General features: G+C 39.8%; 1 protein-coding gene across 17 annotated transcripts in view; it reads left to right on the top strand.

The window, feature by feature from the left end:
* LPP (LIM domain containing preferred translocation partner in lipoma) overlaps positions 1-25,075 on the top strand; it is a 667,328-nt gene that overhangs the window by 491,392 nt on the left and 150,861 nt on the right. For all 17 annotated transcript variants that reach the window (XM_073895713.1, XM_073895738.1, XM_073895726.1 and 14 more), the window contains one exon: positions 9,427-9,553. In XM_073895713.1, coding sequence (XP_073751814.1) covers positions 9,427-9,553 — 127 coding nt within the window. The remainder of the gene's footprint in view (positions 1-9,426; positions 9,554-25,075) is intronic.

The following is a 25,075-nucleotide window of genomic DNA, read 5'->3' as shown; positions in this document are numbered from 1 at the left end:
TACCGTGATAATGGCAAGAATTATGAGACAGTCCAGTTAATGATAAGGAATTGCTAAAACCCCATTTTGAACACAGTGGATCAGAACCACGGTCAAGGAAGGAGTCCTAATGGGAGGCACACTGTGGTGTCTGATAACAGCTTTATGAGAATGTAGCTTCTGGTTGAGGAGGACTTTTCAGTGGGAGAGTGTGTTGGGGTAGGATGTTTCTTCCCACTGTTGGAGAAACTAGTTCTTTCCATTGTTCAGGAAACCATATGAAGATGAAAGGTTTTCTCAGAAGTCATGGCCAGGCACTAACTAGTGGGGCACAGCGAAGACCCAAGACCTGGTTTCGTTTGAAAACAACCTTGAAAGACAGTTCCTTCCCAAAAAACTTTTATAGCTTGTGTCTCATTGAGGTGAAACCTTCCAATGGAAATAATGTCTTGTAATTGTCTTGCCTTTGTTACAGCTAATCCCTTAGACATAACATACAGAAGGCCTGATTAATGGGGGGAAAAACATGTGGGTTTTAGCTATAGTATTGTAGAAATAGGTTCTTTTATCCTTGGGTAGAAACAGTGTATGTAAGAGGTGAGTGAAATGAGAGACATCTTACCACCCCACAGAGGCAACTCCCTTTCTCCCTTAAGGAGGGCTGCCTGGGAGCACTGATGTGGGAGCTGTGGTGTTGGTTGGCAAGAGATCTTTGGACTCACTTCTCCCTGACGCTGAGACTCTGGGTTTCCTGCCTCTTACCGTTCCTACTTCTTACCTACCAGGTGGGACAGCATCTGTAGTGGTGCCTTTTCTGCCTGAAATTCATCACCGCAGGAAAGCATGAGGGAGGCTACCTTGTTCCAAAGAGCCAGACATGAGAGCCCTGCTGTACAATGTATCTTTTGGTGCCAAAGCTAGAATGTGGGGCGGTTGACCATTTGGAGAGCCAGCAAGGTGTGTTGTCCACCAAATGTTGTATATTTCAAGGTGTTTAGTTAAAAGAACTCAGAATGATTCCATCTCTTGCTGAAACAGTTAGGGTGAAATTCAGATATACTCCGCTGAAGTGCTCTATCAGCAAATATAGAGCTCAAGAGAGTCTTACTCGGCAGACATCCCACTTCCAAGAAGAAAATCATCTTTGTTAGTGGTTTGTAAGCTGTCCCTCCTGGTAATTAGAACTGCCACTTATGTGATGTTTAATATTTTACAAAGGTTCCTCATATGAATTAGATATTATTAACTTCCAGTTGCTGGATGAGAAAATCCATAATAGAGAAACAAACACCAGGGAACTGAAACGGTGCCCCAGACGTCAGGCCTGGGAACCAGCATGCTCCACGCCCAGGCACTCTGGGGCTACCTGACTGAGAGTGGTGAGCGTGGAGAGGAGCCACCTTGCTCTCTGCTCAGCCTACATCACCATCGCTCCCTGTGCGCAAACAGCCCACGACCCCTTAGCGGACACCAAGTAAATCCCCCCGATTCCCGCTGCAGTGACGTCTACTATACTGTAATTCAGAATCACCCAGCCTTGGCTGTGACTGCTAATTTGGCTGAAGAAAGGTGATTTAGAGGCATCGATGCAAGGCCCAGGAAAGAGAATATGAGAAAGGGGTTGTAAGAAAATCAGGCTTTTGAATGTTGAAAACTAACTGGAATGGGCTTCAAAGCTAGAATCAACTTTTTCAAGTCAACATTTCTGGGTCTTCTTTGTGGCCTTACCATTCATTCTCCAAGAAAATGGAACTTAAGAATAGGAGAACTAAGAGCACACTTTTCTGCTCCTCTGCAGCTGTGAGGAGTATCCATTTGTGGGTTTCTAGTTGTTAAGTGGCAGTTCATCCAGCCCCTTCCTTCCCTGCGGCCCACTGCTTTTAACCCGAAGCAGAGTGGGTATGCAGCAGATCTTCTGCCCTTGGCCTGGAAAGGGTGCTCCTTCCATTAAAAGTGAGACTTTGAGAGTAGAGTATGATAATTCAGTGAGAGTCAGAAAGGAGAAGCAGCCTCAGGAAATTGCAAACTGCAAACTTGACATAGTTAAATAGAAGGGGAAAAAAAGGAAGGAAAATATCAGAAATATATTTTTTTCTGGCAGGCTTTCAGCTCCAAAATGGGGCTAATTCTACCTTTTGAAAGAAGATAATTTCAATGTTTCTTTTTTTCAAGAACACATAATTGAAGTTATTTTCCCTCTGAGAGAAGGAACCTCTTGTACATCATTACAAATGGACAAGAAAAGTGAGCAGCTCTGGTCCCCGAGTGATAGAGTATTCATTATCATGTAATCTCTCTGAACATCTTGGCTGTCTTTTCCCGGTGTTTATCTGCTGGGGCGGTGCTTTTCTGGTAAGGTTCAGATTTGTACTAAGTTCAACTTATCTAGCACTTTGTAACTAGGCAAAGGGTGGCGGGTAAGGACTCGCAGGAGAAAAATGACCCACTGTGAGGTCAGAATCAGAGTTACTCAAGAGGCTGCTGACCTGATGACAGAGGGTGGGTTGCCATTTTGTAAAATGGATCCTTAACACATATATTTAAATAGTTAAATTGGTGGTGATAGAGATTCAAGGTGGTAGGTGTTCTCCTTGGGGTCTTCGCTGTTTGCACCCCTGGTGCAGGCTGTTTGCTGTGCTTCCTTTTTTATTTAGGAGGGCTGGGGAAATTCTTGCTCCACCCAAGGAGGGGTGGTGGTTGGATAGGGTGTTGAACCTTTGTTCTTGATTTTCATGCACCACATGTAGTGAAAGTTCAGTAGGCTGAAGAAACCCTGTGACCTGCCAGCCGCTTACTCAGATTCAGAATGCTGAATGAAGTTCTAGGTTGTTTCAGGGGATGCTGACAAGTAGCTTAAATCCTCCTGTAAATGGAAATCTCTTTAATGATGATGTTTCCACTTACTCAGTGTGTGTCTGTTTTTATAGACTACAAAGTACCCAAAAATAGGAATTATCTGTGATTTCCCTATAAATATCTGTAATGATATGTGCCCTGCATATTACGGGCACAAAAATAAGCTAGGGTAGAATCAAAGGACTCTTTGAACACATCATTTTGCACAGAATGCTACTAAGGCTTGGGGAATAGAAATGATTTGATCAAAATTACTGGACCACTTAAAGGCAGAACACGGATTAGAGAAATAAATAGGTCCCTCTATGCTTATGGGTTCCTATGTAAGAATATATAAAACCCTTCAAATACCGTCAAGTGATATATAAATATGACAATATCCTTATTTGTGTTCTTCTTAACCTGGCAGTTCCCTTGCTCACAGAGGACTCTGTCCATACTTACTTTGTTTGCAGAAACAGTCCTGATTTTTGTACAGTCCCACCCATAACTTTTACTCGGGACCTAGATCCAAATTTGGCTACAGTATTCATAATAAGCCTTCCCCGGAATATTATAAGCTGGGCTGCTAGCAAGAAAAGAACCGTGACAGAGAGGAACCAGTTGCAGATGCTTGGACATTTTCCATTTTCTGACACTTTTGTGTCAAGAAAAAAAAAAAAAGTGTTTTTTGGGGGAAAAAAATTTTTACTATAAAAAAGGGGACATAAAGGAAAATATAAAGGGAAGGAATATAAACCACTCTCCCATCATTTTCGACCATTAACCTTTGAGTATATTTCTTCCCCGTCTCCCTTGAAGAGCAATTTGAGAAAGACCAGCCTGGGCAGTGGATAGCTGTCCACAGAGTATGGCTCCTCCTTTCTTGTGCCTCCCATGGCCACATCTAACTGCAAGAGAGAGTGGAGTCCAGCTGTGTGCCCAGAAAGAGGAGGAAATCGATTTTGGAGAGCAGTTAGCAGTCTCTGCCTCACTTAGTAACTATCGGAGTCCTTAAGCATATTAGCCATTAAATTGCTCCCAAGTACCGTGCTGTCTGGTTGCATTTTTTAAGGTGTCATTAGACTTGGTGTTCGAAGATGTTGCCAATATGTATATTTCAATAACGTGACTTTGACAGAGTGAACACCCGGCTTTTAAATCTCCTGATGATTCTGTGTTACCGACAACAGTCTTGACATTGACCACAGGTCATTTCTTTAGCCTCATCTAGCTCTGTTCCTCCCCTCTTTCTTAACTTCTTTTCTTTTCTAATATGCATGTTCTTTTATACATGCTATTCTTAGAATGTCTTGTCTTCTCTCTTTCTTTCTTTCATTTGTTGAAATCCAACTTATCCTTCAAGATCAAACTAAGAGGTAATACCTTTAGCGATAGCCTTCTCCCATCTCAGATCACTGAATTCATCCCTGTATTTTAGTATTTACACTTTATTGTGCTTTTCTATTTTCACGTCTCTTTCTTCCTAAACTGTGAGTTGTCAGGGTGGGGGAATCAGGAATAATTTGAGTTTAAAATGATAGTGCCCGGCACTTGGCAATTTCTTAGGAAAGGCATGTTTAAGAGAATTTTGAAGCAGTCTTCTGAAATCCATTTCTCAGTAACTCATCTATAGGCCATACAGTGCGTTTTGCCCCTTCTAGGAGTTTCAGGCATTTCAAAGAACATACCTATTAGTGATTAATATTGATACTTAGAAGAATGTGTTTTTCTTAGAAAAGGCTTGAGGCTTTGTTTATATTTGCTTTGCAGGACTTTCGTTTCACTGTTTAGCAGTAGACCTCCACTCCGAAAAAAATCCAAGTCACTACAGAAGAATGGAGTAGAAGGGCGTGTAGATGCCCCGGGCACTGAGAGCCAGCCAACACTGTGTCACTGGGACATGCCCAACTCAGCACAGTGGTGGCAGTCACGACTCCACCACTGATTTTCAGGGCTGGTCCTAGACGCCCTGAAGGCTGCTCACTTTCCCTCTCTGGGCCTCACCTTGCTCATCCTAAAGGAGGATTACTTATTACACGGGGCTGTTGCATAAACATTTGGATTATGGGGGTGTGAAAACAGGCACCCTGCAAAGCATCACAGAAATGCAAGGAATTATTAGGATGCCACAGTAGCTATACTGCTGATCCTGTGCACATCTCTGTGTTTGAAGAGATAGAAAACAAAAAAAAGTAACAAATCCCTTCCCGGCCCCACCCCACAAATTTTCAATCATGTTCTATTACCCAGACACAATACTGGAAGCTGCTTGTTTAAAAGATACATTGGACAGTTGCCTGCCTTTTCTTAGGACGTGTAGAGTCCCTAACACTCCTGAGAAAGAGAAATGAAGAGGGGTCTCTTCACCCCAGGGAGAAAAGCCCTAAAGTACTTAAAGGACTTGAACCTCAAAGAAAGGCCTGGGCTGCATCTTCCTTCATGTGAGGGACATGCAGACACTGAGGACCCTGTGTTTTTAGCAATATGTTTTCCATGGATGTTCAGTTTTGTGCACTGTTTGGGGGCAGAGACCAGGGGGCGTTCTATGGCCAAATAACGTTCACAGACTCTGGGAGAGATGTTCTCTTGGGGGTCCTTCCTCATAAGAAAAGCCAGGAATCCAAGGCTAGCATTTATATGGGATTAGAATGTAAAAGAAAAGGAAAACACCTTTCCAAATATGTTATTTCAGAAACCGTATCGCAAGCAAATAGGAAGTATTTGGAGAATAAGAGGAATGATATATTTGTCTTAAAATCTGTGAAGTCCTGACAGGGTAAATACTTTGACAGAAGGACCTCTACTTGTAATGCAAGTGCTAAGGGTAGAATCTAAATTGCTGGCCGAGGACGCCCCTGGCTGGCCTTCTTGCTGCCTTTCTTGATGTTAAAAGGGAAGCAGATGCAGGAGGCCCAGACCATGATAAGCCGTGACCACTCCCTGAGGGTCTGCCCTAATACTAGGACCAGGAATGATCAGAGTTTCCTTAATAGTTGTTGATTTAAATTAAAACAGCCAATGTCATTACTACTACAGGTAATATTTCATACATGTCTCCACTTTCTCCATGGGAAGCAGTGTTTGGTCGGAAAAATGCATGGCATTTGGAGTTAGATGACAGCCTATTTGGGGCTTAAGTTCTCTTCTTATTGCAAGCCTAGAAAACAAGATGGAGGTCATTTTTCCATCCTTGTCTTCAGTTCTGTCACGTGAACTGGGATTATCCCCTCCCTCAGAGGTGGGTTGGGCATCCAAAGAGAGTCCCTTTGTTACCATGGTTTGAGAAAGCAGTTAAGCTCTCTACAGCATGAGATGCAAGCTCTCTGATTTTTTTTTTTTAATATTTATTTATTTATTTATTTATTTTAGAGAGAGAACGAGAGCATCACACGGGGAGAGGCAGAGGGAGTGGGAGAGAGAGAACCTCAAGCAGACTTCCTGCTGAGCATGGAGCCCAACTCAGGGCTTGATCTCAAAACCCTGAGATCATGATCTGAGCTGAAATTGAGAGTCAAACGTGTAACATACTGAGCCACCCAGGTGCCCCGCAATTTAATTTTAATCCTCACAGAGACTGTGAGGTGGTGTTGACAAGCCCATTTTACAGAAGGAAATCTGAAGTGACAAAGAGTTCCCAAGGTCCTCTAAGGTCCGAGGTCCATCAAGCCATTGCCAGAGTTAAACTCTGTCTCCAACTCTCGTGCCACTGCCACACACTATGTCCCTTCACTCTCTGGCCACAAATGTTTTAGGGTAAGCTTCGCCCCTCGCCACCTCATCCCAGGCTCATAGCTCTCCCACCCTCCCTCCACTCCAGAGAGACCTTTCTAATCTGATGAGCTCCCCTCCCTGCTGAAAATCCCCACTGAGGTTTCTGTTGCCTGGACGTTCCTACCTGAGGGTCTTTAGATATGTTCCCTGTAGCCTGTGAGCTTCCTGAAATTGTAAGTGAAGTTGGTGTGTCTTTTTATGAATGCCAGTCTCTGCCAAAAGGGAGTTGAGTGCATCCGATTTCCAGAGTGGCCTGTGGTCTCACACAGGGCCTAGAGCCCGTGGCCCCTAGAAGAGACTGAAGTGCCCAGGATGGCGTGGCAGTTGTGAGCTGGCCCTTCCTTTCTCTCACCTCTTCAGTTTTAAACACAGAACCACTTGCATTTTTCCCCACTCACACCCAACTGTGTCCCACCTTCAGCCTTTGGCTCCTCTGAGAGCTCGCCCTTGACCTGGGTTAGCCCATTCCAGGGCTTTGCTAGTCTCCAGCCTATCTTTATCACTTGAATTCATTGCATTTGAAAAGTTGTATTTCATGGATTGCAGAAGTCGAATTACATACTGTAAAAGAAACACAAACTTAGAAATTAAAAGGCCGCCAGGATTCCAAACCCAGAGATGATCCCCTTTAACACAGGAGTCTATGTCCTTTCAGACTCTTTTCCCTACCTATATAGAGAACAGTAGATAAATAAACTGTACTTACTTTTCAAAACTGGGGCCATCATTTAGATTTCCCATCCTATCACTGGATCTGTTCCTTTGACAAGCATGGCTACACCATCTTTTTTCATACTTATACAGATAGATTTATAATGTTCTTTTAAAACCTGTTCACATTCCATTGTATGCATCTGTCATTGTCCATTTAAGTGACCTCTTACCCATGGACAGATAGTTACACTGTTACTTTTGGTTCCTTCTTTTTCCACATATAGTTCCTGTGACTGGCCTTGGTCGTATAATTTTATGATTATTTCTGCAAAATTTTCCTAGAAGTGGATAACATCTGTGCCATTGAATATTTAATATTACTAGCAAATCACTCATCCAATGTTCAAATGTTATTTGCACCTTAGGGGAGGCCTTCCATTGAACATTTAATGTTTGTTGAATAAATGAGTCTAGGATGGGCCCCTGTGCTGGGTTTATCATAACTAGCTCTGCACTGATCTTTTTGGGTGTCAGATTTCCTTATCTCACAAATGAATAAGAGATTTCGGCATGCAGCTCTATTTTTTGTCTTTGCCACGCTAGCCACATGTCATAGTTTGCTCACTGCTGTCCATTCTCCAATCCAAACTGCCCAACAATGAAATAAAATCCCAGGGTAAGACTAATAACCAACATAAAAAGTTCTTGACCTTTTTTGGCCTTCTGTATGTCTGTGTTCCAACTTTCTATCCATTTTTTAAAATCCTAAAAAATTGGAAAATAACTACAGAGAAAGTCCAAAGTAGGTGCCAATTAACAACGTCACATATGTGTAGAAGGCGTTTTATGCCTCAGACATCACACAAATAATTAATATGCATCTTGGAGTGGTTGAAATAAATGTTGGTAGTAAGGATAAAACATTTGTACAGGGATTTATACTTTACAGGATTTTCACATCCAAGAACACATTTGCTATAGTGAGGATAACAGGTGAATGAATATGCAGCTTCAGGTTTTGTTGAACTGATTCTTGTAAACTGTTCATGAAAGGAGAGCCTCTTGATCAACACCTTGAGAATACATAAGCATCACGGGAGGAACATTCTCACAGTCTCAGCTCCCCCCATCAGCTCTTGTGGGTGTCATTCTTAGCTTTTTGTAAGTTTTCCTCTGTTACAAGCACTTTGAATAAAGATACTGGGGTGTGATATTGGAAATGGGCAAAGCTATAATATAGGCAAAGGGAAATACAATAATAAGTTCCCTTTCATTTACATAGTGCAAAGCTATTTTACATCTGGCATCTGGCCTTCCTTCTTCCTCTACATACTTCAGATTCTTGGTTGAACATCTCAAGTAATCTTTCCCCTGACACTTGCTTCCCTGACATTGCTATAATTCTGGCTCACCCACCTATTTAAACACCAATCCAGTATCAATACTATTGATGTACCTTCCCCATTTGGTATGTGGCTGTTTGTAGTCCTACGGGGAGAAGCTACTCAACCTCCTTAACTGGAACACAGGGTCATTCACTTTCTGCACCCCTGTGCCCCATAAGACCCATCTCATCTCCTACCTCAAGTTTTATACATAGTGCAGAAATATTCAACTGTCAGGAGCCCCTATGCCACGTGGCCTTTTTCTCACCTGAATGTAAAAAACTTCCACCTGTAAGTTTCCTGCCCTTCAGCTGAGTAAGTCCTAGTCTGTACCTGCCTCTCCCCTGGAATTCTTCCTTTTAGGCTACAGGAGAGGTCCCTTTATGTACCCTGGTTGTGTACTTTCTGTAGTTGCTTTATCTTTAATTATTGAAGGACCTGAATCTCTCACTTGACCATAAACTCCTTAAGTCGGAGGGGGGGGGAATCTACATATCTTGTTTTTATAAATATACAACTGGTACATAGTGACTGCTTAGTAATTGTTGAATGGAATGAATCCCTACTGTTGTAAACATGGATTTCTAAAGCCCAATAGATGACTCATCTCGATAAGACAAGTGGATCCTGTAAGATGGTGTGTCTCAGGTCAGACCCTGAAGAACTGATAAAACTGATTGTAAACCCCAGATCTCTTAATAGCCATGTCCAGTACTTTTTTGCCTACAATGCAAATACCATGTGATTGTCTTGATTGTCTAGACTGTACTTAAAGAACTATGTGTCTTCTGCCTTTCAGGGTGGACAAACAGGTTCCATGGGGCCTCCAGCTGTCCCCAGCTCATTCCGCCCTGAAGATGAGCTCGAACACCTGACCAAGAAGATGCTGTATGATATGGAAAATCCACCTGCTGATGAATACTTTGGTGAGTGGGGGCTAGAGCTGGTTTCTGAAGTAAATGCCTTCTGTTTTTCTTAATTATTAATTAAGAGTATTATCAGCTCCACTGGTAAAGGATTTGAAGCTGGGTGCATTGGAGTTGGTGTGCATCTGCACACTACGGAGTGTTCTGGAAATTGGTTTGTGAGACCGCCGTCATTGTGCTATCTGTTTAGCTCATACTGAAAGTGCAAGGGTACTGTGCAGTTTCTTGAGATACAAATGTGATTTTAAAACAAACTTCTGACAACCTAAAAGCTTCTCCTTAGGCAGAAATAGGGTTTCTGTATGTGTTCAGGTTCCTCACTGGTCTAAATATTTATATACAAAATGTGGAAGTGAATAGGGTCTAAATTCTGCACTCTCTGTTATTCCCCGGTGCGAGTTTGGGAAAAGATGTTCCTGTTGTATTTTTTTCAACATTCTCTCCTCCAAATCTGTGAATAATTATGAATGGTTATTCCATCCAGTCCATGAGGGTAATGTGAATTTATGAACTATATGTTAACTGTGAGGTGTTACGGATACATAACCTGTCCTCAGGGAGGTTGTAATTACTCAGAAGAAATAAGAAAAAACACATAAATAATTACTAATCTTGGTAGAAAGCTGTAAGAGGCATAAGAGAGGCTTATGTGAGATATTATAAAATTTAAAAGCTCTGTTCATCAGGAGCATCAGGAAGGCTTTATAAAGAAACTGGTGGCACCTGAACCTGGGCCTTTTAAATCAGCGCCTCCCAAATTTTCTGTGATAAAAACTATTTCCTCCTCAATCTGTTGGGAGGCCAAAATTTGTGTATAGAGCACAATTAAAATTAATTACTAAGAAAATGAAATAAAGAGAATACAAAATGGAAGGCCAAGTTTCACCATTATGAGATTTAACAGGAATAAATTACCCTATTGAAGTGTTACCTTCTTTCCTAAATACTCCCTCTCTGTTTTTGTACTCTGTCTCATTGCAGGGTGATAGACATTTCTTAGATCCCCATCCATGGACCCCAGTTTGAGTAGCATCACTTTAAGGACATGTAGAGAAAGGAGATTGTATTTGGGGGGGGGAGGGAGGAGGAGCAAAGACATAGAGGTGGAAACACTACACAGAGCTTTCACTTCTTCAAATATTTAGTGTTTTCATGTCTTCCCCTTGCTCCCTGTTTGGGAATGTGTAATAACAGGTGAACTGAAGGCACTGGTCCAAAGCCACACCATAGATGGAATGGGATAGGATATGAAAACCATGGCATTGATTTGTATATGGGTATACGTCAACAGTGGGGGAAAAAAGAATTCTCGTTCTGGTTCTTTCTGTGCCTTTGACTGGCTAAGAATTAGTGAAATGTTCCCCATCTGCTTGAGCCCCATTTCCCACCTTGGTAAATCAAAAGTGTAGAGCAAATGTTTTCTAGAATTTCTTTCAACCCTAGTAAGTTCCCATAGAAATAGCATTAGTCCCAACAAAATACAACAAAGCTAAAAGCTAAACACAAATTGATAGGACAAATGCATGGAGAATATTTTTTAAAAGTCTCTGGTTGTATTAAGATATACTAAAAGTGTATCATGCTCTTGTTATTGATGTGGGAGAAAGTTTTATATTGGAATCTTAGGTAAACTTTTTAAAAGATCATGTTAAAAGCAAAAAATAAGGTTACTGTACTAAAGTATATTAAAAATAAAAAGCAAACTAATATAACAAGAATAAATACCTCAAATATCATAGCAACTAAATACATAGCAATAAAGAAAATTGAACATAGATAGTAATTGTGTTAATGAATATGTGTTAAGCCTTCTGGGAAACAGATATAAATTAAATATTATCTTTGCCTTCAAGAACTATCTCAGTTGCCAGCGCTCTCTCAATCTTTGTTTTTGTTTTGCTTTATCTGTAGTATGGAAATAATCTTTAACTCACACTGTTATTTTGAGTATTGGGTAAAATACTTATAGAAAGCACTTAGCAGAGTTGTTGGCATATAGAATATCCTCAAAGATCAGAGTTATCCCCTGCTTTATTTAAGAAAATAAGATATGCCTATTAAAAATCCATTAATAATACCTGATTTAAATTTAAGTTCCTCACGAAAATAGAAAATAAGTCACCATTGGTAAATAATCATTGCCAAATAAGGATTATGAACCATGAGGGAGAATGTGGAATTAATGTTTATTGAGTACTTACAATATGGCATCACTATTTTATTTACTTTATAGGAATTAACTCATTTCATCCTTAGAGAAAATATAAAACCCTGTAAATGCTATTATTATTTCCATATTAAGAAATTGAAGCACTGAAGTGTTAAGTAATGTGCCCAACATCAACAGCTAATAAATTACATTGATTAGAAAAAAAAAATTACATTGATTAGAATCCAGACTCCACTCTATATTTTTTTCTTCTAAAATTTTTCCCCAGCTTTATTGAGATATACAGAAATCGAATGCACATAATCAGTGTCCATAACTTGGTGGGTTTGGACATGTGTATACATTTGTGTTTCTGTCACCACAATCCCGGTAATAAACATATCCATCACCTCCAAAAGTTTAGGCTGGATAATTAGGAAAGGTTTTATGGAGGAGATCAGCTTTGGATACACAGAAAATAGAAGAAGAATATTTTCTTCTGAGTATATAGAATGAATAAAATGAATTGAGGCCAGGATTACTTAAGGAAAATATACTTTAGGTGGAAAATATCTACCAAGTGCCTATAATGTGCAAACCACTCTGCTAAGTGATCCATATGGCTATAGGCAGACATGGATCTTACCTTTAAAAAGGTGCCTATAGTCTAATAGAGAATATATACAGAGGAATAGTGTTTAATCCTCGCACAAGCCTGAGAGTAACTAAGTGACTTAGTCGAAGTTCAGCCACAGTTCTTTGAGAATTCACAAATAGGAGAATAGACATCCCCAGGCAGGAATGGAAACATGTTTATGGAATGGTTAGCCTTTGAGTTAAGTCTTTAAAGGTATGCTAATAGAGATTTGGAAGAGGGGTGATAGTAGAGAAATGTTGTCATTTCTGAGGAGGGAAATTTTAACATGATACAGAATAAAATCGTTAAAGTGAATCATCAATGTGGGAAGGAACAAATATTGGGAAATAACATTGGAGAAGAAGGTAGGAGTCCTGATTGGATTCTGGATTTAAAAAGAAAACATATTAAATATTTGGGGCAAGGTTAGAGAAATTTGAATATGAGCTATATATTCAATAATAAGTCAGTGTTAATTTCTTGAGTATGGTAGTGGCATTGTGGTTCTACAAAACAATATCCTTGCTTATAGGAGCAACATATTGAAATATTTAGGGTGACGTGTCTGCAACTTAACTTTGAAACAGTCTAGATAGATGATAGATCAATCAGTAGAAATACACATATAGATAGAGATACAAATATAGTTATTGTGGGGAGGGCAGAATCACTTTATTTTTTTAATTTTTTTTTTAAAGATTTTTATTTATTTAAGAGAGAGAGAGTGAGAGAGAGCATGAGAGGGGAGAGGGTCAGAGGGAGAAGCAGACTCCCTGCTGAGCAGGGAGCCCGATGCGGGACTCGATCCCGGGACTCCAGGATCATGACCTGAGCCGAAGGCAGTCGCTTAACCAACTGAGCCACCCAGGTGCCCAGGGCAGAATCACTTTAGATTAAAACACCTAGAGATGCCATTACTATACAACTACCCAGGACACGCTTCTTCCCCCAAAATGTGTTGAAGCCTCACCAATGAATTATTTTAAGACTCCTTTCTTGGGTGGGAGAAGTAGAGAGAGTTACATTCCTGTGCCTTCTAAACCTGAATATTTTAATGATTACAGTGCATCTTTGACATTTCCCTCTCTTGGGTATGTTTTCTTGTTTCCTACTGGACACATACCTTTTCCACTGCTGATGAGATGGTAGTCATTAGGGTGGTGATGATAGGAGCTGATATTTATCGAAAGCTCTATTCAGTCATAGTCTGACTGACAGGTCTGGTGATGATGTCTTCATTTTTTAGGTGAGGAAACAGAGTCAGAGAGGCTAAATGACTTGTTCAAGGTTACGTAGCTAATACGTTTCAGCATTTGGACTCATTCTTCTCATCTCAAGTCCATGCCGATCCGTTACCATTATAGAAAGGCATATGTTGTTCCTGCAGCTTGTCAATAGTTGGCCATCCTGCCTCATGTCATCCTTTCCCTCCTGATGTCATGATCTTCAAGTGAGAGACCATCTGTGTCCAGGGCTGTAAGTTGTGTAGCTGGAACGTCAGTGTCACTGGCGATATATTTTCACTGGGTATAACACCTGAATTAACTGATGTGGCACTAAGCATGGGCTTTTTGCCATGGTTCAGATACATACTTTATCACAGCACACCCAATACCTTCCTGTCAGCCGTGTTAGCTGACTAGCCCTTCTGTTGACCTTGAGAGAAGGCAAATTGCTGATAACTACAGCACTTCTTGTTTTCTTAGGTCAGTCCTTGATAAATATTACAAGCAGGAACCTTCAACCGAGTCTCAGCTTTTTTTTTTTTTTTTAATGGTTTCTTCTAAAAAGGTTCTAGTTTTAGTGTTTCCATGCTCTCCCTCTTCTGTCTTCATCATAATCGGGGATTGTTGCATTACAGTATTAGGTAAATACTGCCACAAGGAATGAAACCCATCATGCAGCAGGTGGGTAAGTCAATATCCTTTAAAGGAAAGACAAAATTCCCTCATGCTCTGAACATTTTCCATCTATTTAGGCTTATGTAGTTGGGCTATAGAAGATTCCTGAGTATTTTTTCCATGGGCAGTGGGGTCCTTGAGTGGGCCTCAAAACACTACAAAACACTTGTAGGGAGAAGAAAGGAAACATACAAGAAAATTGGAGGTGGAAAATTTTCATCTGATTCAATAACCAGGCAGTGGGCCTTTGGCCCAAATCATTTGCAGCAAGGCTTCCATCTTAGAGCAACCTGTCTCCCTGGGCAACTAGAAAAGTATGTTTATACTAAAGAGATTCTCAGTTCCAGGGATAGATGTATAGAAAGAACAAGAGGTGATGAACTATGAATTATTTTAAGTTCGGGTAAACTGCAGAACTTAAAATGAGAGGGAGGATTTTAAAATTAGCTATTAAGATGAATGGGGAGAAAGGTATCATTGCCAGAGTATTAGGGAGCTTATAGGGCTAGTTGTCATGATTGGAGCTTATATTTTTCAGACAGTTATGAGGGGGGAAATGTAATGGAAAGTTGAGTTTGTCTCTAGATATTTTTGCCATGTCTTTTGAATTTATCCAAGAGTTTTCCATGTTGGTTGACACCCCCAGAGCCCCTAAGTTTTGTGCTTTCATTCATTTTGAAAGACAAAATATGTTTGTACAAGAGAGGTTGTACATCTATCCCTATATCCATGGCATAGTTCTCCCCCAAAATAACGGTGTTCTTGTTGTGCAGACCCTAAGACCCAAGACAATACTATTAGAATATAGTATCTCTGAAAATGAGAACTGTAATATATCTGAGGATGGAATGAAATTATCTACCAGCTTATTTTTAAGCACAAAGCTGTAATTATCTTGGCATTGCTTACATAGTGTTGTCTTATTCCTTCTTTGAAAAAAAAAAAAACTGAAGAGTGTGAGTCTCAAAATTGTTTAGGGAGCTATTTGAAGAATCCCTATGCCTTCAGAGCAGCACTAGGTAAATTCTCTTCACAGAACTTGGCATTTGTCTAAGAATTTTTTTGTTGTTGTTTCTCTCTGAGTATTGTTATTGAGGTATATTGGGAAATTTTGCATAAAGCCAGAAGTTTGTTCTGGGGGAACTAAGACAGTGGGACAGAAGTGGAACATAAGATGCAGTGAGGGCCTGGCATGTGGTAAGCCTCAAGAGAAGAAAGGCATGGGTGGGCATGTGCTGTAATTACTTTATTAATAAAACTAACTCACCATGCTTGGTGCTGTGTATCTGCTCAGTTGAGAGCAACCTGGAGGTCCAGTGAATGTCCATGAGTAGAAAGAGTGCCCCAGTCAGTGAGGATTGGTAGTCCATTTGTCTTCGATACTAGTAAGACTGGTTGATAAATGAGCATGTGTGGAGGACTTGGACGATGCTGCTTAGGAAGCTACAGACCACTCTTTGAGGTACGGTTGAAGGTGTGGAGGAAAGAAACCTGGAGCCTGGATGCTGCTGGAAGACTGCCGTGTGGAAAAGCATTAAACTTGGGATCCATGCCTCCAAAGTTAGCAACAAATCAAGGCAAGTGCTGGGAAGCCAGCAAATTCGCGTTCAGTGTAATGAATTAACATTTTGAGCAGACAGAGACAAGTTCTTGGAAGAGTCTAGGCCTAAGCCCCATAACCGTTCTCTTCTGGGGAAGTGGTGATAGGTATTCAAGCTTTCCATGGACAATGAGATTGGATTTGGAAAGTACTGTCCTGCCCTGGGCGTCTAAACTGGCCTGGGAATCAGCCTCTTGCATCCAGTTTCTTGTTCTACCCCCCAGATTGTCGATACTGTTATGTGATTACAATTGACATCTGTATAACGTTTTGTAAAGCGCTTTCCTGCTTGTTCTGTCGTTTGAGCTAGACAGCAGCCCTTCAAAACACAGTATTTTTTTCCCCATTTGGCACATGAAGACACACGGGATCTGAGTAATGAAGGGACCCCCCCTCTCCGGGGCCACCACCCATCCGTACAAGTCAGAGATCCCAGAAGCATAGCTCCCGAAGCACAGCATTGCAGTGAGGCCCAGGCCTACTACTCCAGATCCTGTTCTCTTTCTCTCCCAGCACACTCTTCCCGCCATGTTGCTAGAGAGTCATAAACTGGGAGGTAGATCAGTGAACATAACTCTGTACTTTAGCTTTTTCATCAGTACAAGGAACAGTGTGTCTCGTTTGAAAAGTGCTGAGGGGGTCTCAACTGAGAGACTTTCCAAAGTGCTCCTGTCAATTACAAACTGGGAAATGACTCCGGGTGGGCAGTTGTCTTTAGTACGGATGGAACCTGAGGCCTTAAACATCCTATTTTCTCAGGGAAAAAAAAAAATGACCTAATTAATTAAAAACCCCAAAAACCACAATGGAAGAAAAATTAGAAAATGAGTGGCTTAGAGAAAAAGTTATATTGATTTGGGAAAAAATGGATTTCTCAGTTTTGTTTCTCTCCAGCTCTTTGTTTAAGGTATCTGTGGGTCATGGGAATAGAATGTTTTCTAGTTAATGAGACATATTAGATATATTTCCTTTTGTGGTAGTGATTTCTGGTAAGATGTTTGCTTGGGGCAATATATGTTTACAGCGCTAAATAAATAATCCTAAGCATTTATGTGTTTCATCTTAGCACACGTTAATTTTTAATTAATTTGGCTATATAGTGTGATTTTAAGCATTGATTTGGGAACCTGGACTTACAGTGTCATAAAGAAGAATTTAATCTTAGAAACTATCTAGAACAATGTTTCATTTTCCAGAAAACTGAAGTCCAAATGACTCATTCAAGGTCATACAGCTGGAAGTGTTTTAAACTCTAGGGCCAAAAGTTCCTTTCTGAATAAAGAAGAGAAATTAGTCTCTGCTAGTGCAAAGAGAGATGGCAGGGCTATTCAGAAAGGTGAGGAAGTGGGTTTGCCTGGCATTTTTGTGAACCCATTCAAACTTAAGTGAAATATGCATTGCCCTTAAAAATGATAAAATAAAATCAATGACTTGTTGGGACCTATGTGCATATAGTGTCCTGAGCTCCTTGATTTTTAAATACAAAATTACTGAAGAGATTCCCAGTATCTTTTTTTCATTTCCATCAAATTTCTTATTTGTAATATTTCATGTCTATTTTCCCCACTAGAATGAAAGTCCGATTGAAGGCAGTAGTTTATTTCATTCACTGCTGTGATCCCATCTTCACTTCGAGAACCAAGGCCTGACTGATAGGAGATGTTTAATATTTGTTTCATTAATTAATGAACATATAAATGAAAATTGTGAGTAGACATTACAAATTCCCTGTGGCAGGACATGGTATAAAGTAAACTACAGAGGAAAAATACTTCATTTGTTTAATAGACATTTATTTAGCACCTTATGGAATCATAAAAGGTTAGAGCTGGAGAGAATCAGAGACTAAGGAAAATCCCCTCAGTGTTAAGAGATGATGAAACGAATAAGTTTTCTAAGTTGCAAACTAGATAGCGATAGAGCCATGGATTATAATTCAGACTGCCTCATTCCTTTTTTTTTTTTTTTTTAATCACTTAAAGGTACTGGAGAATGTGTAGAGTAAGATACGTTTGCTACATTCATTGAACTTCAGTGAAAATTAAATTGACACCTTGAACTTGATCTCTTTTGCATGTGTTTTCTATTAAAACTAAGGATTGAAATTGGTCAGTTGATGGGTTACATAGTTGAGATGTTCAAAGTTCCCTCATTTCCCACTGTGGAGTTTATAGTCTTTGGTTCCCAGGCCAATCTCTTAACTCCTCAATTTTCTGCTATTCTAATCTAATTGAGTCAGATGAGCAGGGCATCACATTGAAAGAAATATCCTTAACCCATGTTTATGTGTGTTTTCCATAGCAACCAGCTGTGAAAGGTCATTCACTTCCACTAGACCCCTTCCAGGCTGTGAACCACCACCCAGATGGCTGTTTCATAGATCTTTATATCAACAGCAGACACCCACTCATTCAGTTACATTGAGATCATCATTCCCTTCATCAGAGAATGAAATGTAGAAAAGAGATTCCGAATTCATAATGAAACTTTTTTTTTTTTTTTTTTTTTTTTTTTTTTTTTGCCTAATAACTGAAAGCAGACTTGGCATTCTGGGAGAGAATGAGCTGGCAGGAGCACACGTTGTGTGACCAAAAAAAAAAGTTCCAATTCATAGGTTGTTTATGTTTGTGTGCTGAACTATGTTGCTGGAATTGAGACCGAACCTGCAAGTGCTAATTATGCGTTTTCTGATCTTCAACACGCAAATACAGATAACTGTGAACTCTACTCCCTTTACCCCCCCATACCATCCTCCTTCCCCCTCACCTGCTCTTTCCCCACAGCTTTCTCTAAAACACACAGATAATCCTCTCCTTCCAGACTTTGAAGTGACATTAGATTTGTCAGAAGGGCTAATTAATTGTCAGCAAAGCCATTGTTTGAACATCTGTGGAGTTCTATTTGGTGGGCATCTATTGTACTTTTAATTGAATGTATTCACTCATCTACAAATATTTACTGAGTGCCTACTGTACACCAATCATTGTAGTGTACACTATGGGAAATAATAGAATGTAACGTAATGGCCAAGAAGATAAAGCATTGTTAAATCCTATAGCACCAAGGGCTTTGATGGTGAACCAATTTTATGACTGGCAAAGGAAAATACATTGTTTCTCATCCAGGTTCAGGGGCTTTTCCCACTATTACCCGCCCCGACCTGGGCCAGATTAAATGTCATAGGAGTTCATGTGAAGAGAGACCTATTGCTGGGGGGTAGACTGGTTGGCAACATACTATCTGTGGCTAGAATTCTCAGCAAATACAGTTGAATCCTTTTAAAGAAAAGCAAACAAAATATCCAAGGCCAATAAACTGGGAAGACCCAGAAGCAGGTCCAAATTAATGACCGTATTCCAATTCTCTTCCTAACTGACTCCAATGTCAGTCATGTTGTATTAAATTCTTCCAGATTTGTTATAGCACTACACAGCTCTAAGCTCAGACCTCAGTTGGTTCTCTAACCATCAAACCTTCAATCTGTCCGAATCCTGGACTCAACTCCACTCCTATCTGTTAAGTGAGCATCATGTGTTAAATTTCAATGAGAAGATATAAACACTGTGCAGGAGTGACTTGTTGAAGGAGGCTAAGAAGATGCAGTAGGCTTGAGGTACTAGAAAATGGGTACTAGCCTCCACTGCCTCTCTTTCTCTCCTATTTAGCCTTAGGATCATGGCAAAGTTAGAGAGACACATAGAAATCATATAGCTTCAGAGCCTCCCATTCTGTGATAATTGGAGGCACCTTCATAATTTTTACCATATACATGAACTATCTGTACTATTATTTGCCTAATATTTCTATTTAAATTAATTAACTTTTTAGCCTACTTTATCTTCATCCATATCAGTAATACCACAATTTGATTTTACGGTTTTGAAATATGTGCTGCTTTTTCTCCTTAAAACACATTAAATTAAATACCATATTCAAATTTTAAAATGTTCATCCATGAACCCTGTAATGTTCAAAGTATTGAGAAATGTGGATGTAATTCAACGGGAAGACAAACTGGTGGAACACCATGATGATGTAATTGCCTCAAGGTCACTCACTGAGTTGACTTTTACAAAATAAACCTTTTTTTGCACCTAGAGTCATTATGTTATCACAAGAGGCAGGGTAGTGGTGTAAAGAGCCAGAAATCAAGCATTCAGGGGCCAGAATCTGGGCCTGACACTATCCTGCTGACTTGCTGTGACATCTTAGTCCAGCCCCTTTTCCAGGGGCTTCATCTTTTGTATTAGGAGATTGAACTACATGATTTATAGGGATCCTTCAGCCCCTTAATTTTTTTTTCTTGCTTCCAATACTTTTCACATATTGCCCTCTGATACATCATTAAAACATAGGTGGATAGGAAAACAGCTGTCCTTTATAAAATTACAACATTGCTTCCTTCAGAGTTTCATAGAAGAATTGGAAAATAAGCTCAAGAATTATATTTCCCGGACCATTTTATATCTGCTCAGTACTGTTCCTCATTTCCTAAGGTTGACGAGAAGGTTCACTGAATTTACAGTAGCTTTAACTGTAAGTTAATAAAAATAAAATAGGATTACAGAACATAAGGAATACTCTTTACTGAGGTGGATACTCTAGCATCACTGTTTAAGGATTTTCTTGAGTCTGTAATGTTGTTCACTAATGTTACTTGGCCTACATAAGTGAGATTAATATTGGTAACCATCAATGTGACAGTGGTCTTCAGCATAGATAATACAGCACTATCATCAAAATGAAGAGTTCATCTTTTGTTACATGGCACCAGGAAATAAGGACCGGACTTTGAGTCAGGAAATCTGAGTATAAGTTCTGTATCTTATCCGTATGACATTGTGGACATTTGACATTTCTGGTGTGCTTTGGAACATATTGGTACACATTCTCTAAAAACCTTATTTGGCAGTTATGAGATTAGAGTTATAGAAACCAACTTATCCAAGGACAGGTTAAGAGATGGAACCAAATTCTTTATCTAGGTTTTCTCTATTAAATAAAGTTCAGCAATTTTATTTAACCTCTTAACTTTTCTGAGTTTCACTTATTTCACCGATTAAAGAAGATCATTATTCCTATTTTATATACCTATAGTGAGGATTAAGTAAAATCAATAGATGTGAAAATGCATTCTAAACCATAACAGATCAAAAATTTAAGAGCTGTTAGTATTGTTTCCCAGTGCAGTATCTGGCTTGATTTATGCCATTTATGATTAGTGTGTGATAATCAAGCTTTCTGAATTTTTAATGTTAGTATTTGTCTCTCTTTGAATTAGCACGTTGTGTTTTCTTATGGTGTTCTCTTGTTATTGGAATATCATCAGAGGATACAGAAAATGTTTTTCAGTTGTGTGTGAGAAAGCAACACACAAAGACATACCACAGTGTCCTCATTTGCTGAGCAAACTACTCTTGCTTTTTAATGTGGAATGCAGAAGAACTAATTGAAAAGAGACAAAAATGAATTTTGACTCAGATTGTGCAGGATGAATCATAACCCACTTTCTCATCTGAGATGTGAAGAAAAAAGAATTAAAGAAAACTAACCACCACACAGCTTTACTGTCAATGTCAGCATAATCAATACAGGGTGTTTTTTAGCAGAACAAAGAATGCGTTACTACCAGGCTGAGAATTGCAGGTAGTAGAAAACCAAGTTAATTTTTCTTTGTCTGTAGTCTGCTTGAAATTGCCTTTCTTTTTCTGCCTTGGTTAAAATATTGTAATCAAGAGAGTTTGGGACCTATCAGCAATTTTGCCCAAACCATTCAGAAATGTAGTGATCTCTCTTGAATAGTTAGGGGCCAATCAGAGACTAGACAAGCATGGACCACATTCTGTCCCACTGGGCTTTTGTCAGGCAGTAGGGACCAGGAAGACAGCAAAGCAATAGAAACGTGGCCACGGTGGAATTGCTGCTTCCTTGAATTTAACTTACTTGAATTGTTGATGTGAATAATTAAAGAAAAATGAAGATTTTGTCCTGCTGGAGTCCAGGATCCAAATATATAATTTACTTTGCTTACAAATGTAGCTTTTTAAAAAAATTTAAAGGATTTTGTACAGAGAGGCACTATAGACTATCCTAGGACGTGGTCTTCGATTCCTAAGTCAGAATTAATTTCTTTCTAATTCTCATTAACATTATATTTTATTCATAACTTTGTGGCCTTTATTTCTCATGTATATGTATATATATATACACATATATGTTATGTATGCTATGTAATATATATATACATACATATATATATATATATACATATATATATAAAACTCATATGTTTATATGAGTCTGTGTCTCCTACTTTACCTTAAGATCACTGAGAGGAGAGGCCATATCTTCCTTATGTTGCTCTTCCCAAGGAGCAAAATGAGGAGGTGGAGCTAATAAATCCTTAACTCTTTCTGTGCCACTCCATCAAGACTTTGACTTGCAATGAAGATTCTCTAGGCTGACTTGATCCCAAATATTCCTACTAATGCTTCTGTTGAAAAGAGAGCGAGCACATATTGATCACTTACTATATACTACAAGTTTTGCATGCATTACTTGTATTTGTTGACTATAACCCTATGATGTGGATACTGTTCTTTAACAGATGAGGAAATTGAAGCAAAGGGAAGTTAAATAATTGTCCAAGAGTCTGGTAATTATTGGAGTTGCAGTTTGAACCTAGAGCCCAGTTCTGAACCCCCAGATACACTGTGCCTGTGACTAGTTTGCAGAAGGTCTGGTAGAAGATTGGGCCCACAGAGTCCGTGCTTATCATGTGGATTTTCTGACGAATTCCATTTTATGTCTCCTTCTGCTTCTCTCAGGGGATTTTTCAGTATGATACAATTTCCTCTGATTGAAAGGTCTCACCACTGATGAGGCAGGGGGTGGAAATCCAGGTGCACCACCACTCTGTTTGCACCACACCAGATGTCTGCAGGGACACTGTCTTGGCTCTCCCATAAGAGTAATAGTGCCCAGCTGTGCCACTTAGTCCACATGATGTAAAACAAGTGCCAAATGTAATGCTGTTTATGATAGCAGTACATAGATCTACAGCTCCATTCCTCTGTTCTCGCTTGAATTCGAAACCTGGTTCTTGTGATTTTAGCAATACCTACATCCACAAACCCCCTTCTCCCAACACTTCATCCCAATCCAGTGCTGCCTTCATTCACACGTGGGAATAGTTACTTATAATTTTTATCAATCCATCTGCACTGGTATCTTCTAGTCCAGTGAGCCTTAGGAAAAGGCCAAGTCCGGGTCTCACTGCCAAAGTGGAAATGAGAGAGAGCAGGGAGAAGGGAACTCATCTTGAAAATAAGGTCACCCTATCGATATATCATCAGTCAGAAGAGTTCAATGCAATAGCAAGCAATTGGCTCGCTCAGTCGGAAGTTGATGCTATTTTAGGCCATCAGCAGGAGTGTCAATGTATCTGTGAATTTTGGCATTTTATTTCATTAAGGTGGTTCAGGAAGCCAGACACTGATTAACTGATTCTTCGACTTAGTTCCCACTCCTAATTTTGGATGTGTGGTGTCTTCAGGCAGCTGTTGTGACACCCTGATTCTAAAGAAAACTTTCTGTGCTTCTAAAGCAACCTTGGGAACAAGCTACCCCACATCCTGCTCTCCTGGAATCTCCCATGCTCTACATCTCTGGTCACAGGTGGTGTGGAGATACTGTTGCTTCCAGTCCTTCTCTGGCAGATCAAGGAAATACAGCTCAGGTGTGTGCATCCAGCTTCCATCCAAAATTTGTCTGTACTAGCAGCATTCTCACGGACACATTAAGCTCAAGGTGGATTTTCATTTGAAGATCATGTAAGAAGATACCTATGGAAGCAATGCCTTCAGCATTGCAGTTACTTTCGAAGTCAAGAGATTCCCTAGACAGGCCACGAGATTTGTTTAGGTAAGACTAGGAAAATTCTAAACTTTTTGTTGTTGCTAAGGGTTTGGGATCTGAGTTCATTTATAAACCTGCTTTAACTGAGAAAGGTGAAGATTTCTAGATAGGAAATGCATGATACTTGTTTATTCCTTCATTCCTTCATAGTTATTGAAGGCCTGCTATGTGCCAAGCCCTGTGCTAGGCATTTCCATTCAACATTAGTCTACAAAATGGACGCAGATATGTTTACAGATAACTCAGGGACAGTATGGTAAGTGTGTTACTGGAGTTAGATGAAAAGTGCTACGAAAGGAAAGAAGTTAGAATGGCTCACTGTGATTGGAAAAGTGAGAATGGTTTTCTAACAGGTGATGTTATGTTCTCACAGGGGCTGAATGTGAGTGGAATTTTCCAAGCAAACCATGACTTTAAGGACATTTCAGACAAACAATCCAATGGGTACAGAGAGATCAGAAAATTGCAAAAAAAAAAAAAAAAAAACCACAATATGACGAGAGACTTGGAAATTGGAGGGGAAATGAGACCAAAGAATGACCAGTGGTCACATCGAAATGTCTTTTTCTTTCCTACTGTCTGTCCTGAAGGCCCTCAGAATCTCTGAAGGATTTGAACAAGGGGATGACACAACCTGATATACACTGATTAAAAAACACTCTGGGTACTACCAGAGGGACGGGTGTTGAACAGGAGAGGGTTCGGTGAGTGGAGGTCGGTCTGGGTGTCATTTGCATTAGTCTGCAGGGAATGATAGGAGCCTGAACCAAGGCTCCATGTTGTGACAATTCAGGGGAGAGAGAGAGAGGGATAAATTAAGGCTCATTCTTGGGATTCTGTCTTAATTTGAAGATGATATAATTATTAAGTGAGGTGAGGAAACAGAAGTTCAGTAGTGATGTGCCATTGATTCCTTGAGGTGGTACTTATTGGGAAGCAATTGAATTCCATTCATCAATGGGTATAGAGCACCTCTTGTGTACAGGCACTGCTGGAGACATTGGCACAACATGAGTGATTCAGTTAAACAACAAAGCCTGTGTTATGGGGCTTTCATTCTAGTAAGGAAAGAGAACACATAAATAAGTCAAATCTATGGCATGTCAGCTGGTGGTATATCCTATAGGGAAAATTAAGCAGGAGAAGGGGGCTAGTAAGTGCTACAACAGTGGTGCAGATGGAAAAAAAACACAGTAAATAATGTGACAAATATAATCATGAAGTTCCTATTGTTGGTGAAATCTGGTCTGCCTAATTTTGTTTTCTTGCCATTTGTGTTTGTTTTATAAATTATTATTTCTCCTAAACAGCAACTAGC

This window comes from Callorhinus ursinus, unplaced genomic scaffold, assembly GCF_003265705.2.
Source record: "Callorhinus ursinus isolate GAN/ISIS: 27379988/994484 unplaced genomic scaffold, GSC_fseal_2.0 scaffold1, whole genome shotgun sequence".
Taxonomy (NCBI): domain Eukaryota; kingdom Metazoa; phylum Chordata; class Mammalia; order Carnivora; family Otariidae; genus Callorhinus; species Callorhinus ursinus.
Note: the sequence above shows the minus strand (reverse complement) of the source record. Positions and strands in the feature narration are given on the sequence as shown.